The 14,980-nt window shown below is 41.1% G+C and overlaps 1 protein-coding gene and 1 long non-coding RNA gene across 37 annotated transcripts in view; one reads left to right on the plus strand and one right to left on the minus strand.

Annotated features, from left to right (window-relative positions):
* Nucleotides 1–2,517: 2,517 nt before the first annotated feature.
* LOC137453949 (uncharacterized) lies at nucleotides 2,518–6,994 on the minus strand. The gene is made up of 3 exons (XR_010990502.1): nucleotides 6,116–6,994; nucleotides 4,593–4,754; nucleotides 2,518–3,494 (listed from the first exon to the last, which is right to left on the minus strand). It is a non-coding gene; the product is annotated as an uncharacterized lncRNA (long non-coding RNA).
* A 332-nt stretch (nucleotides 6,995–7,326) lies between these two features.
* The window catches only part of SLMAP (sarcolemma associated protein), a 92,256-nt gene continuing 84,602 nt past the window's right edge, over nucleotides 7,327–14,980 (plus strand). For all 36 annotated transcript variants that reach the window (XM_068163704.1, XM_068163705.1, XM_068163726.1 and 33 more), the window contains exons 1-2: nucleotides 7,327–7,402; nucleotides 7,534–8,983. In XM_068163704.1, coding sequence (XP_068019805.1) covers nucleotides 8,786–8,983 — 198 coding nt within the window. In that variant the 5' untranslated portion in view covers nucleotides 7,327–7,402; nucleotides 7,534–8,785. The remainder of the gene's footprint in view (nucleotides 7,403–7,533; nucleotides 8,984–14,980) is intronic.

Raw genomic sequence — 14,980 nt, forward strand, 5'->3', positions numbered from 1 at the left:
GCTGATGTGAGGACCTTCTGCAGGCAGCGCACCATTTTCTTTTCGTGTTTGGCACGTCAGGAAACAGGACCTGAGTGGGTCCAAGGTTATCGCTAAGCAATTAATAGGCATGTGTACCTCATGTCCTACGCAACGCTAAGCATCTTCCAGGAGTCAGATGGATATATCCTATAAGCTTTACACTGCTCAGGAAATTGGAATAATAAAAGTGAAAGCATCTTAATCTCTTAAAGCCCTTTTTAGCACCTTAACCAAAAGCCAAACTCTTTATTTAATAATGCAAGAGCTTTCAAACAGTCTTTTCGTACAGTACATGTCCCATTTATATTATAGGAGAAAGCAATCTGTGGAGTTGACAGTGCTAAATAGCTACTTTATTAAATGAAATAAACAACAACATCACACCTTCCTGAACAGTAACTCTTCACTATTTACTTATTGGCACTGGACATTTGGTCGAAAAGCTTCAACTGTAGCACCAGCAGACAGGCTGGCTGCCTGAATGACAAAATGCTGCTTTCTCTCAGTAAAAGTTGCAAACACAAAAACCAAGACACCACATCTATACATACTTAACAGAAAATTTACAACTCTCCAGCTGCACTGCTTCCTGATACCCATTAACAACATTTGTTTATCTATCAACAGCAAACTGCCAGAAATTAAAGCATTCTTTCATAATTAATTTCCTAGACAAAGGAGGAACATAAAACTCAGACAAAATTATAATACACAAAATTATCACTGCAATAAGATACAACAGCCTTCAGTCATCATAAACCATTAGTGGCAAAGTGGATTTTAGATATAAACTAAGATACGAATGGAGTTACACAGCCTGCAGTGGGAGTGGCTGTACAGGAAGGCTCCTGCTGTCTCTAGCTCCTTGAGGTAGCTTGCCACGATGGCCACGTAAGACTCACAAACTTGTCCAATAGTTAACTCTCAAGTTCTGTAGGTGATTACTAGACATGGCTAAGCCTGAGTTTCATCAGATTAATCTCAGAGCAATGATTCTGCAATGGCATTTCATTGCTGTTTCCATTCAAGAGCTGAAACAGAACTTGGCCAAAAACTCTAATCACTTGCTTTTAAAGAAGATATAATCTCATGGGTTCTTACAAGCCTTTCCTTGTTTATACTTCTATACTCTCCCTTGTTTACATTCTTACTATCACAGGCAGAAGAAAACATCAGTTATTACTACCACGCATTCCCTTCTAATTTTTCTGGTCTCTAAGTTTTCATGTGATCAAAAAATATAGATAGATACACACAAACAAAATAAGAAGAATGAAGTACTTGGTAAGGCTGATATTCTCACCTTATTTTGTTAAACAATAACCCTTAACTCCACCTGATGCTTAACAGAAATAATAGTTTGGCAGGAAAATACTTGGAGACAGGATTTTGAGGAAGAAGTCACAGAAAAAAAAGAGAGGATTCTCAGCTAGTGGAGATATTCCAAATCACTAGGAAGATTTTCACCTAGCCTTTTCAAATACATTTTAGTTTTGGTAAAATATGATTATCTTCCTTGGCTGAGAAAAGATGTCAGTTGTTTAAGAAAAAGAATAAAACTAATTCTGCATTTCCTTCAAGTACTGCAGCATTCATAACAACTGAGATCGACTGCTTTCCCCTTGAAGAAACCAATGGGTGCAGGACAAAGTACAGACTTCAGAGCTGGGAATCTATTAACTGAGAATGCTTTGCCGCAGATTGTAGAGCACTACTGTTTCATGAGACTACACTATGTGTGGAATTTGCCCTTAGAAAGCTCTATGAACTCGGTTTTAAATTGCAGAAAGTCAGTAATCTGTTAATAGAAGTATTTGTCAGGGTTTGGATGAGAGTGTCCCCTAGAACAAGCATTCCCTGTGATGTCAGTTGCTGGAATAAAAATGAGTATAGGTCTATGTGGGTCAGCTGGATTCTAAAGAGCTGAGTCTGTATAGCATTTGAGCCTGTCTTACATCCTCTTTCTCATACAGCTACTATCTCTACCGTTCTATCCCACCCCTCTCAGCAGGATGCTATCAGGTAGCAGCAGATGTTGTGCTGTGTCCTGGCTGGCCAATTTCCATCAGCTTCAGCTGTGGACTATTCTCATGCACTGAGTGACATCTAAGAATTGGGTAAACATCTTCTCATCTCACCTTTCCCCCTCCAACCTCCACCCTGAGATCTCAGTTTAAAGCAATACTTTATTTGCACTTGCAAATGAAATCTGGTCTAATATATACACTTGAAACAAACACCAGAAATACCATATTAAAAAAACAAACCACTTGTCCTTATTTTTTCAGACAGCCACACAGAACACCAAGCATTTCAAAAAGCCAACCCCATACCACTAGAAAAGCAACCAAAAGCTAGCTACAGGATGACAATATATTCTACTAAAACGATAAAGCACTGAAAACACCAGATAAAACAACTTACATACAAGATCTTTATTGACATCAGGTAATATCATTACATATTAGCATAATACTGTATTAGTGATATGCATGTTATGTTGTACTTTATATGTACACCAAATATTATCAACATATTGTATAAGGATAGGACATATAGAATATCCTTATAAATAATTGATTTTATCTATAATTGGATGAAAATATGTGCATTTATTATTGAATGTGAACCACCTATTCAATATATGCTAACTACCTATATTACATTAATATAATTTTCTGTTATGGTAATAAGATACTCATTTGTATTCTGGGTAAGAGTATTAATTAGCCTAAAAAATAGGAGCAGGGAAAGGTCTGATTGAAAATTAGTTGTTTATTCTTCCAAAATTAATGCCAAAACTATAAAAAAACCCAAGATCATATGATTGTTCTTTATACAATCAATCAGAGAGTTAAAACGTCAGGAACAGAAAATAAGTCTGAAACTAAAGAAGAATCATAGTGCTAAAATAAACCCCCAAAACTGGAAGTACCCTTCAATAAATCTGGGCTGATAATTAGAATACATTTTCTAAGCAGAGCAGAAATGTGGTTTGCAATGAAGTTTTCCTACAAGAGTAGCAGGGAGCAAAGTTCTAGTAAGGTTTAGGGAGGACCTTGGTGAGCTTATGAAAAGTATTTAGTGTGATGACTGCCACTGAAAGCTGATGGATTCAGTAGTCAGACGCATACACACCAAAGTGGTTTATACACAGTGGTTCAAACACTGTACAGCAGTTAATTGTTAAAACCTAAGTGGAAATCAGCTCTTAAATGTATTACAGGCTTCATGTTAACTGTCATCTCTATTTATCTACAATAATTTGGCTCTTTTTCAATGTGATAAAGGAACCAGCAAATAACCTACTAGCAAATATCTAGGTTTTGTTTCTTTGGTTGTTTTTTTTCCTGCTAACAACCACCATTCTGAGGACATGATCTTGCTCCATTTATTTCTCAAGTATACCAGCAAGGAGAGGAACACACTGCTAGAGAACAGCGTGGTTGCAGAGTGTGTGTATTCAGCAGCTCCTAAAATAAAGAGGTATCCAAGAATTCAGATGGGATCATTGCTGTCTTGACAGATACCGCAACTACACCACTTACTCCGTCTGTTGATATCCACTACAACGTGTGTACAGAATACTGTGAATTTTACAAACAATTGCAATCAGATTATTTCAAACTGTAGACTCACCAGCACCACAATAAACTTGTCACCCCTTGTTTAACTTAGTGAGACCATCACTTTTCCTACTTCAGAAAAAGATAATTACATTTTCAGTCACTGCATCTTAAAAGCATCCATAGATCAGCAATTGGTCTGAGCTAGTCAGTCTGACGTATCATACTGCTAGACCACCCCCAGTCCCCTACTCAACATGAAGTGATTGCTGTCAACTACATTTTTGTAGCATTAATGTTCAAACTGAGGTATCTACAACTCCAGCCAAGTGAACCTATTGCTCTGATACAGTTCCTTACTTTCTGACAGTTCAACTTGATTCTGAGTGTCTCAGAAGCCACTTCTGAGGCAAGCTTGTTTGGCAAAAGATACATGACCATGAAAATACTTCAAACTTTGCTACACATTTCTGCACTGCTCTATGGACCAGTAAATGCCTGTAGTGACTGTCATATTTTAAAATTTGGTATGGCTTAAAAGACTGCAATCTGATGTACACTATTTTGGTAGCCTTTAACATCATCATCGCACAAAACTCTGTAATCTAGCACCGAGATGCCTACAGTGACACTCTCGAGTTTTTCTTCCCTAGTTAGGTACAGTTAGCTTAAAATTCACAACAGAATTCCTTCTGCAAAAGATCTCATTTTTCAACAGGTCACTATGACCAAAGAAATCAGTCCTGCATTTTGACACACTCAACCCCAAACCCAGATGTTTGGCAGGTGTGCACATAACTACCTCTGCTGTACTGCACCGTTATTAAAACGGACACCAGCTCCTTCAGGGGACACGCACGACGGTCACCTATTCCATTTCCCTTATCCAAGATGGCGATAAAGCCCGCTATTCTGCCCTCAGCTATGATGGCTATCGTAACAGTTTTTAGGGACTTCCTGCCCAGAAAAACGATGGCCACCTAAGTGGCATCTTGCTGCCCTTACCTAACATGGCTGCCAAAGTTCACGGCCTCTTTCTGTTTTGTAGCAAACAGTGGTTCACAGAAAGGAAGCATGACCTCATGCATCCTTATTCCTGCTGAGCACAGTGCTGTGGATGAGCATTTTATGCCAAGCTCTCGCATCCACCTGTTGCTTTCCGTAGCTCTAAAATGGACAGCTTTTGGTAAACGTCAAATAAATTAAAAAAACCCACCCCAAACCAAAGCCCCCCAACCCCCACAGAAACAAACCCCACCACCAAAACCCCAAAACCAAAAACACACCACCCAAAACAAAACACCACCACCCACACAATAATTCCATCCTCATTTCAGAATGCAATCGTTTTGCTTTTGAACTCATCAAGCAATTTGAAATAGGGAGTAAATCTGAGACATAACCCATCCAAGTGTTCTGAAAGCTGACACTTATACAGAAAAAGAAGTCAGAAATTAATGCCCATGTTGAAAAGTAGGTAAAAGTCTGTTGTCACATACACCACTTGGCAGCTGTGCCACAAAGGTATCAGAAAAGCACCTGGCATATACCATTGCTTCCCCTGCGGGACTATCAAAACCAGATTCGTCCAGGCAACAGAAAAAGGTTCAGGATACTATTATATGGCAGAGGCCTACAGATTAAAGGACACAGATACTTAAGTATTAGTTTGTTCTGCTGGTCATCAAAAGACTTCTGAAAGATATTGTATAGAGAATTACAGTGTAACATTTGTTTCAGTAAAAATATAAATGCCTAGAAAAAGACATCCGCTGCACAGTTTATCTTGTTTATTTGATTCTCTCAGGCCCTCTAAATGGTAATGATTCTTCCTCATCTTTGCTTTGATTCCTTTCCCCATTAGGCAAGCACACAAAAACATAAAAGGCTCTCATAAATATTCCTTTAATTCCACCACCTGTACTGCCTCTTATTCCCACTTTCCATGCCTTTGCAATTCTAAAGTGTTCTCAATTATTTCCACTCTCACAACTCCTTCCCTCCAATCTAACTACTGATGGAACTTAAATCTAGTTTTTATCTCTCCCATCCCATTTTGATAGCCTTTTTTGATTACTCATGTCACTTTGTGTCCCAGAAGCAACAGCCATACTCAATTTCCGTTTACTTAAAAACCGAGTAAGTTAGAAATGTTTATCACAATAGTATAATCTGATAAAAGCTATGAATGGTGTTCCTGATATTTCTGGGGTTTTCCTGTTAGGAGAATTGGAAACTATGGACACACAGTCCTAAAGCTTCCACATATTAGTCTTTTTTTTTTTTTTTTTTGGTCTTCAAAACAAGATTTGTTTCTCACCTTGGAATTCTTTTGCTTCAAACATAGGCATTACCGCCTGGGTTTGCTGTCTTTTTCTCACTAGATAACTAGAAGAAAACTAGGCTGGAATAAACTGCACTCCTCCCAAAGCACAGAGATACAGTCAAAAAGAAAGGGGAAAAAAAATTAAGACAGCCTCAGATTTTACTGTGCTATAAGTAGTAACACAACCATTGTGCTGCCTTACCTCAGCTGTTGCTTCTTTCCCTCATATACTGCTGGCTATATTGCCTGGCCCAGTTCCACTTCTCTCCTCCAAGGCTGCCTGTCCTTTCCAGCGTCACAGAACCTTACCATATCCCTAATCCTAACACCTTGTCACAGGGTAATTATAGTGCTGGCATGACTCCCATCACCTATCTTACATCAAACAATCTTCACTTGTTTGCTTTATAGGGAATGACGGACTTCAAAATGAATTCATCCAGCTGAGACACATTGGGCACTAGCCTACTGTATGACCTTGAAAAGATAACCACCATTCCTTACAAAAAATGGGGATAAATATGACCTTGGATGATGATAAGACCCACTTAAGGAAAACACTGCACCAGTGTGACCCCACCTCTGTCCCGCCCTGACCCTTCCCTGTCACTGCCATGTGCCTGCAGTTATCACTTCAAGGGTTTCCCCCGCGGCTCCAGCCGCCAACCAGTAACCAGAGAGGGCAACGCACGGCCAGCATTTTTCCCGTCCCACGACACGTCAAACGACACCGCCACTTCCAAAATTTTCATCCTGGGATGACAAAAAGAGCACGGGGACAGCAGGAGAAGGCAGGGAGGAGGGCGCTCCAATACGCGCTTATGAGAGCTCTACCGATGACGTCTGACCTGTTTGTCCCCAGGGCTTCTCTACTTAACAGCAGACGAGCCCCGCTCTCTCCTTCCCTCCCTTCACCTTCCCAAGGCAGAGCTGAGGAATACAGGGGAGGCAAAAGTAATGGCACCCGCTCCGGGAGCTCACTCACCTCAAAAACGTGACCCTGCTCCCACCTGCTAACACATCCTACCTGCGCCCTTCCGCAGCTGCCCCTCTCCCCCTTTACCAGCTCGACAAGAGAACGCTCGCCCTCCCGCCCAACAATCCGAACACTCACCCCTCACGGCTCAACCCCCCGCCCACCCCCTCTCACAGGCACAGCATGTTTCTCCCACCGTCTCCTCACACTACCCTCCTCCCAGAACACCCGGAAGAGGGCGGCAGCGGCCGCGGGGCGGAGCCTGAGCCCTGCCGCAGCTTCACCGAGTGCAGCGCGCCGGCCCAGATCTGGCGCTCGCGCCTGCGCAGCTGCCCGCGCGGAGGCAGGAGGCGGCGGCGGCGCTTTCCCTTTGGTCAGGCCCCGCGGAGGACGGCTCCTCCCTCCGCCTGCCCTCCCCCTCCCCTTCCCCCCCGACCCCCGCCCCTCCCCGGCAGCGCCGCGGCTGCTACACCGGGTAGGTTTCTAGTCACTATGGCGGTCGCTGCGCTGAAGGTAAGAGAGGGAGTGGAGTCCTGGTGCGCCTTGTGTCTCCCTCGGGGCCGGGCAGTATTAGGCCAGGCTGGAGGTGTGGGGCCGCGCCGGGCGAGGAAGGCGTCTGACTCGGTTTGTTTTCGGCTCTGCAGGTCGGAGGAAAGTTTTCCTGGTCGGCGGCTGCCTGAGAGGCAGAGCTACTGAGAGGGAGACGTCCGGGCCCGGTCGCCAGGCCTCTCCTGCCGCCTCAGGGCCGGCCGCCGCGGGGCCAGCGGAGCCGCGCTCGGCGGGCGGAGAGCGCGGGGGGCTGAGGAGCCCTCCTCATGCGCAGCCAGTTGAGGTGGCGTTGAGAGGAGCGGAGGGGACGCCTCGCCACTCCCGGCCCGCCGCTTCTTGCGCCGGGGGCTTCTGGCGGAGACTTCCTGGAGCAGCCCCCTCCCTGCTCGCCTGCGTCCTCCGCCGGCCCCCGCACTCCTGCCCACCCGTCGCCGCAGACCCACTGCCAGCGGACTCGCCGCGGAGCGACGCTTGTCTGTTGCTCCCAGCCAGAGACATCGTGGGCACCGCCTGGGAGCAACCTGTCAGTGCACCTCGTAGGCCGTCCCCGAAGGACCCTTCTCAAGCGTTGGGTTTGTCCCCGAGAGGAGAGTTTGAAGCTCTCTCCATGCCTTATCAAGTCCTTATCTGACTTGCGGCCTGAAGCTGTAGACCAGTTCTGGTGTAGGGGAGGAAAACAGTATAGCTTTCGTACCCTAGCCTAAATTGAGGACCATTTATTTTGCTTTGTTTTAAATACATGAAGATGGTGAAATGCGGGTTGCCATTTGAAGTGACTAGATCTGTCTTCTGGAGTGAGTGCTTTGTATTCACCTTCCAACACCTGATCTGTGTGCTTTGAGAAAGGACGTTAATCCTTCTCCTTCATCCTCCTTCCCTAAATCTTTCCTTGCTTCCATGTTGCATTGGTCAGAAATTTGGTCAGTGTTGTTTACGGAGGGGAGGGAGAAAAAGCAGTTGAGGTTACAAACAAAAGTACGTGTATGACTCATCTACTTGGATTTAAGACATTCTATCCTTCTTTCAAGGAGCCTTTGCTACTCTTTGAAGGAATCAGATGCTTGTTTTTACTCTTTCAGAGGAGAATGGATTGAAAGTTCTACATTTTAGACTTTTTTTGGGCCACTGATATTATTAAAAGACATAATGGGGCTTTTTCACTGGATTATTGCCAGAATTAGTTTACACACTGAAACAATGAGTTGTTAGGCCTCTCATATAATAATGTTTGTCCAGCTTTAATATAAAATTACTGTGGAAGTTTGGGTTAAAAATTGTGGAGGACAGTCTGCATCAGAAGAGCACCTCTTCGTCTCTGGTTGGTGTGGCGACCCCAATCTGTCCTCGATGCCTTCAGCCTTGGCCATCTTCACTTGCCGCCCGAACTCTCATCCATTTCAGGAGCGTCATGTCTACCTGGACGAGCCTGTCAAGATTGGCCGCTCAGTGGCTCGCTGCCGGCCAGCTCAGAATAATGCAACTTTTGACTGTAAGGTGCTGTCCAGGAACCATGCTCTTGTGTGGTTTGATCACAAGACAGGCAAGGTAAGATGTTTCCTTTATTTAAAAGCAGTGAATTGCATGGTTATTTCCGCAAGTCCTTGCAGATTGCTTTGGTTTTGCTGTAATATGGTTTCGTGTGGAAGCAGTAAGGATTGTGTTTAGTTAAAACGATTACTCTTCAGGTTGATAATTTCTTACTACGCAAAATCTTCAAATATTGTTAAAATACATAGAACTTCCAGCTTCTATGACTGTGATAATTTCAGATGTTGATAAATTATTTCATCTAAGCATGAGGAGTGTAACAACAAAAAAAACAACGTTTGAAACTTTTCCTACTTGCCCTTTTAAAATGCTATAGAAGGTTTGTTACTGGCAGCAGGAGTGTAAAAAAAAGTTCTGCAAAGTAATTTCTCATTGACAGTGAAAATGGCTTAAAAATACATGCTGTGTTGTCATAACTGTACCTCTCCAAAGGGTAATTCTGTTTAAGTGGAGTTTAAGGGTTCTGTAGTGCACGTTTTGTCCACTAGGGATTGAACTGCGACAAGTTAAGTTTTATTTTACTTGATGTCAGGTTAATTTTAAATATCCAGCAAGGAATTGACAAAGTGCAGACTTCAGTTCCTCATCACTGTATATATATTTTTTTTCAAATATATTGATGATGTGCCCTGAAGTTTCATATGCTCTAGATCAGCTTTGCTTTTTAGCTTTGTAGTGTGCCTTTCATGATATTACACTATGAAATGTGGTCAGTGTAGCTCTTGAATAATGTGGTCTGTAATTAATGCAGTAATTTTTAGTGGAGTGACACAGCATGAGGAACAGTACAATGCAGTCAAAGTTCTTAAACCTTCCATTGTTAACACTCCAATGTTACGCAATACCTGGGCATGATGGGACAAGACAAACATTTAATTTCTTAAGGCTGGGTTATGGCATTGCTTTCAAGTTACCTGCACTTAATTGTGCAAACTGCTATCTGTGGTAGCGTTTCATTAAGCGTGTTGTTTTGGCTCTGCTTACGTGATGTACGTTCTTGGACACTTGGGAAAACTGAAGTGCATGAACATTTTGGATTTAAGCATATTTTTTAATTGCTTGACACAACAAAGTAAAATGTTCCAAATTATTGTGCTGTTTTTAAATTGAAAAGTGTTGTGCGTGTAGCTTTTAATCAACATTTCTCTTATAAGACCACCATGTGGTCTTTTATGGTTACAAATAGTTTAGCCATATTAAAGATGACTAATTTGGCAAAGCACTGAGTGTCAAACAAGTCTGGTAAATAACAGACAATCTTAGAAGACTGTAAGCTGTTTTTTTGTTAGTTTAGCTTTTCTGATCCAGTTAAAAAATTTATATGCTTAGTCATTTAACCTAACTGATCTAAATAGCGACTTGCTAGTAGTAAGTAAGTGGATGGTATGAGATAGTTCTTGAGATACCATCATTTGAAGATTTGATGGGGCTTTTTTGATGAGAATTTCCCAGGTGGGTAACTGGGTCAGTAGCCAGAGTGATCAACTAAAGAGTGGGTTTAAGATTGTGCATAGGAATAGATTGCTGTAAATTTTGCCTGTGAAATACTGTGGTACTGTAAAAGGTTTAAAGCGTTGTTACAGCAGCATGGAGCATTTTGAATTATGTTTGGGTTTTTTTTTTTGCAATACTGACAGTTTTTCCTCTGATTGTGTACCTATATGGTAAATGGTGAGATGGAGGATAGGGAAAAAAATCCTAGGTAACAGATATGCTATTGTGAAAAGGCAGGTGGGTGATGTTGATAGAGTCTTAATCTTGAATTGAAAAAAATAAATTCTGTGGTACTTTCAAAGTATAAAGAAAAAATAAAACTATGCCAGAATATTTGCATGCAGGAACATTTATTATCCATCTTCTAGTAAGTACACCTCATTTAGGAATATGTCATTATCCTATCAATGATTTATATTTAAAACTACATCTGTTCTTATTGCCACAGTATTTGTAAACATATATTCAAGCTTATATATGGGACTTCTATCAGTTCTGGGATTTATGAAAGATGAACGACCTTGAAATGTTAATTCAGTAAGAGAGAAACCCTCAAATAGTTCAGAGTAGTTCATGAGTGATCTGAGGTTGCAGTTGTGGGTGTGGGCAATACCAGTTTCTGACATTCCCACTCAGTCTAGTCTCTGCTGCCTCTTGAGCTGCCTTTCAGTTAACTTCAAGAAAAAAAAATCAGAGTTTTGTTTATTTTGTTTTAGTGAATCATTTGAGTGATCCTGTTGACTACCTGATCTGTAAACAATTGTATCAGCATAATCTATAAAGATGGGTGGAAACCAAAGAGAGGGAGAAACTGTAAGCAGTGCCAAGGGAACTATTGTATATAGTGTATATATATTGTGTTTTTTTTACTGAGGCAGAGGTAGTCTTATCCTGAAGTAGACCAAGTTGAGGATGACCTGTTACAGTTGAAGATATCAATGTTTACTTTGTGTAAAGGCACTTTAATTATGCATGGAAAAAGTTACATGCCCAAAGGAGATAATGTGTATGTAACACCAGCATTATTAAACATGAAAGTAGGATGAGTCTTGAAGATTGCCAGTAAACAGCAATTAAAACCAGATATTTAAAGTTGGTTTTGCTTTAAAAATATTTTTAACATAGTAAGTAAGCTGTCTCTTACAGATAACCACTGCAACAGCTCCTTTTGATTGTGTTTGTGGAAACATTGTAATATCTCCTTGTGGATTTTTCATAGAGCAGTAATATTAGAAGCTGATGCTTAGAATTGATTTTATTTCTTTGGAGTAATTGCAAGTTAATCTTTTTATGAGATGCCTGAAAAAATGAGTCACTAGATAATGTAGGAAGTGGATGTTGTGCTGAGCATGGAGTGTTCCAAAAAGTGTGAATCAAAGCAAAAGGAAAAAGCGGGCTATAGTTCATAAAATCTAAATATGTTTGTTCAGCTTCTACCACTGCATATGGTCAGAAACTGTAAAAACTGCTTAATTTAAATTGCCTTAATAGCCCCACTCCCCTCTCACCCCCCCAAATAAGTTTGTTTCTATTTTGTTTTTAAAAATAAGCAAGTTGAAAACCCTGGAGAATTTGTATGTGACTTCTCCCACGCTGAAATGCTTCTGGCAGATGTGGTGGAAGCTTTTAGCTGAAACCTGAAGTTTCCAACAGATATCCAGGTTTTCAAAATTGGAAATTATTCAGTGCCTTAGACTGTGAGTAGCTGTTACAAGGACCTTTTCTGAAGAAGCCATTGCCATAGTTTACCAAAGGTGCTGAGAAACTGTGTGAGAAACAAAGTATTTTTCTTAGACTGAAAGGACTCCAAATAGTTGGTCATTTTTAACAACTGGAAAAAAGTGTAGATGAGTTTCTGTGTTAGGGTGGCACTGTTGTCATTTGACTCAAAGTGAGTGTAAGCTGAGTTGAGCAGATTCCTAGTGCCTTGGTTACAGAAATGCTACCTAGTAAACTGAAAGCCAAATAATCCACAGGATGGCAAATGGAATTTATTAAGGCTGTGCTTTATGGCTTCTAGGCTTAAAATACGTGAGATAAGAATGTTGCAGAACACTTACTGCAGGGAGCACCTTCTTGAAAGAAAACAAACCAACCCTGCTACCCTCACCCCCAGAGAACCCCACAGCTCCAGCAAAACACCAAACCAAAAAATAAACCACTGTAAAAACAACCCCGCAAACAACAACCCCAAAGGTGAAGCCAGGAAATTGGAAGCTGACCATTTTTGTTTGAGTCCCCTGGAAAATAATGGGACAGCTTTGGGAATGCATTTCTAGACACATATAGGAGAAGGTGATTTGGTCATGGTCAGTATGTATTTAGCAGGGGTAAATTGTGTCTGGTTGCCGTGTATGATAAAGTGACTAGATCTGTGGGCAATGAAGAGCAGTGCATGCTCTTTTACCTTGCCTTTAGCAGGGCTTTTGATAGTTTGCCACAATGGCCTTAGAAGCTAGGGCACTGCAGTATGGATGTGTGAACAACTGTATGGGTAAAATTAAAACTGTTCTGAGGATCACGTTCTGTGCTAGTAATTAGGAGGTTGTGTGCTACCTGGATGCTGGTTAACAAACAAAATACTGCAGGAGTCTATGTTATGACCTATCCTGCTAAACATTTTTATCAATGACCTGAAGGACATGGTGAAGTACATGCTAGGTAAATTTGAAGATGGCACCAAATCTGGTTTTTGGCGTGGTGGAAACAAGTGGATATGCTCAAGGGCAAGGATGCCACCCAGAGGGACTTGAGCTTGCTGAACAACAGGCACCTCAGGAATCTGAACAAGGGCAGATATGAAGTCCTGGACGTAGAGAGGAAGAAGCCTGTTGCAGCTTTTTGGGCAGTGTCTAAGATACTGCATCTCATTTTGAACCACCAATGCAAGACTTAAATCGTTAAATAGGAGTTGAAAGATGAGATGCTCTCTCTTGCTGTGATGTGCTAGAGACAAAAGTATGTTGACCTTGAAAGAAAGAAGAGAAATTTTTTTGAAAAGGAAGTATGTTGTTCACTTTGTTACGTAGAATGTTTTGTAGAGATTGAGAATTTGACAAGATTCAAGACGTGTAGGACATCTTTGGACATCCTGTTTGTGCAGAAGTATTTTAGTAAATCTATCTTCTAAAAAACTTAGTAAGGTAAGAGAAATGGTATTTGGGCTTGCAGAACTTAAATGGGAGGGTTTTTTTCCTTCAGACTTTTCTTTCTGAGGGTCCCATGAGATACTGTGGGCTACTGGTATCAATCTGTGCATGGGATGTTTAGCTTCTCATATATTAGTAGTATTTCAGTAGATATGATATCTATTATTTGCTTTTCCTCTTGCATCTTTTCAGCATTCTGCTAATTTGTTGGTTTTGAGAGCTGAACGAATGTTTTATTTTTCTGTCCTTTTGATGTTGCTGTATGTTTACAGTGTGCAGTGTCTGTAGAGGAGACACATTATCTTCTGAACCTTGAATGTTTACTCCAAGTCCCCTGGGAGACTGACCTTGCACCTGCAATAATGCACTAAGGTGGAACTTCAGTGCTTAGATGCTTTTGCTAAGAGTGATATCGACCAGTCCTCACATACATCTGTTAATATTATTATATTAAGTGCTTGTCACCTTGAATGGCCTATTCAGTTTTATGCTGATCTGATTGTAAGAGTGGTATGGGTTAGGGAGCTCTTGGCTTCAGCAAACTTCACCATACTTTTAGAACGTGTAGGAGTGCTGGTGGCCATTTATAGGAGACCTAAGTTACAGCTGATGAGGATTTCCCTGCAGAGCTGCAAAGCTAATACTGTAATTCTGGGAGCTGATCCACTGCAGTCATGATGCATCTATCCTGAGCCAGGAACACAAACACATTGATTTGATTTTAAAAACAAACAAAAATCACTTTTGCAATTGCAATGAATTTTTACAAACCTCAAATGAATCCAAGTTACTTAGCAGTAATGGGGGCCAGTAAATGTGTTTTCCTTAGGTCTCTAATGGGATGGTTTGGGTTTGTTCCTGGGCCCATGCTTATAAATGTAAAAATTGATTGCTTAGTACACTTGAAATTCGTTTCCACTTTTACTTTTTCAGGTTAGTTGCAACAGTCTGTTAATTATTTGCCAATGGATTAATATTACACTGGAGAAATACTTATTATTTGAATAGTTTTGGTTGCTTATTTGTCTAATTCAAGTAATTGAATTCATGTATGCTGTGAAGGGCCATGTGAGATAGTAGTGTCTAACTCTGTCAGTGTGCTACTTCATGTTGAATTGAATCCCATCTAGCTGGAAACCTGCAAAATGTGTAGACAAATGCACAGCTGATCTATTCTCTTTTGGGCTTTGTAATTTCTTTTTAATACATCATCTAAAATGAAAATTATTATTGTTTGTGGAACCTGGCAAGTGAAAGGAAAGGAATCATTTTGTCTCCATCCCTAAAGCTAGCAATTTCACAGGCTGTTGTTACTAAATTATATGATTGCTTGCTGTCTCTGGATTTTCTT

Source organism: Melanerpes formicivorus, unplaced genomic scaffold (genome assembly GCF_026170545.1).
Source record: "Melanerpes formicivorus ecotype bairdi unplaced genomic scaffold, bMelFor1.0.p_v2 SCAF_74, whole genome shotgun sequence".
Lineage (NCBI taxonomy): Eukaryota > Metazoa > Chordata > Aves > Piciformes > Picidae > Melanerpes > Melanerpes formicivorus.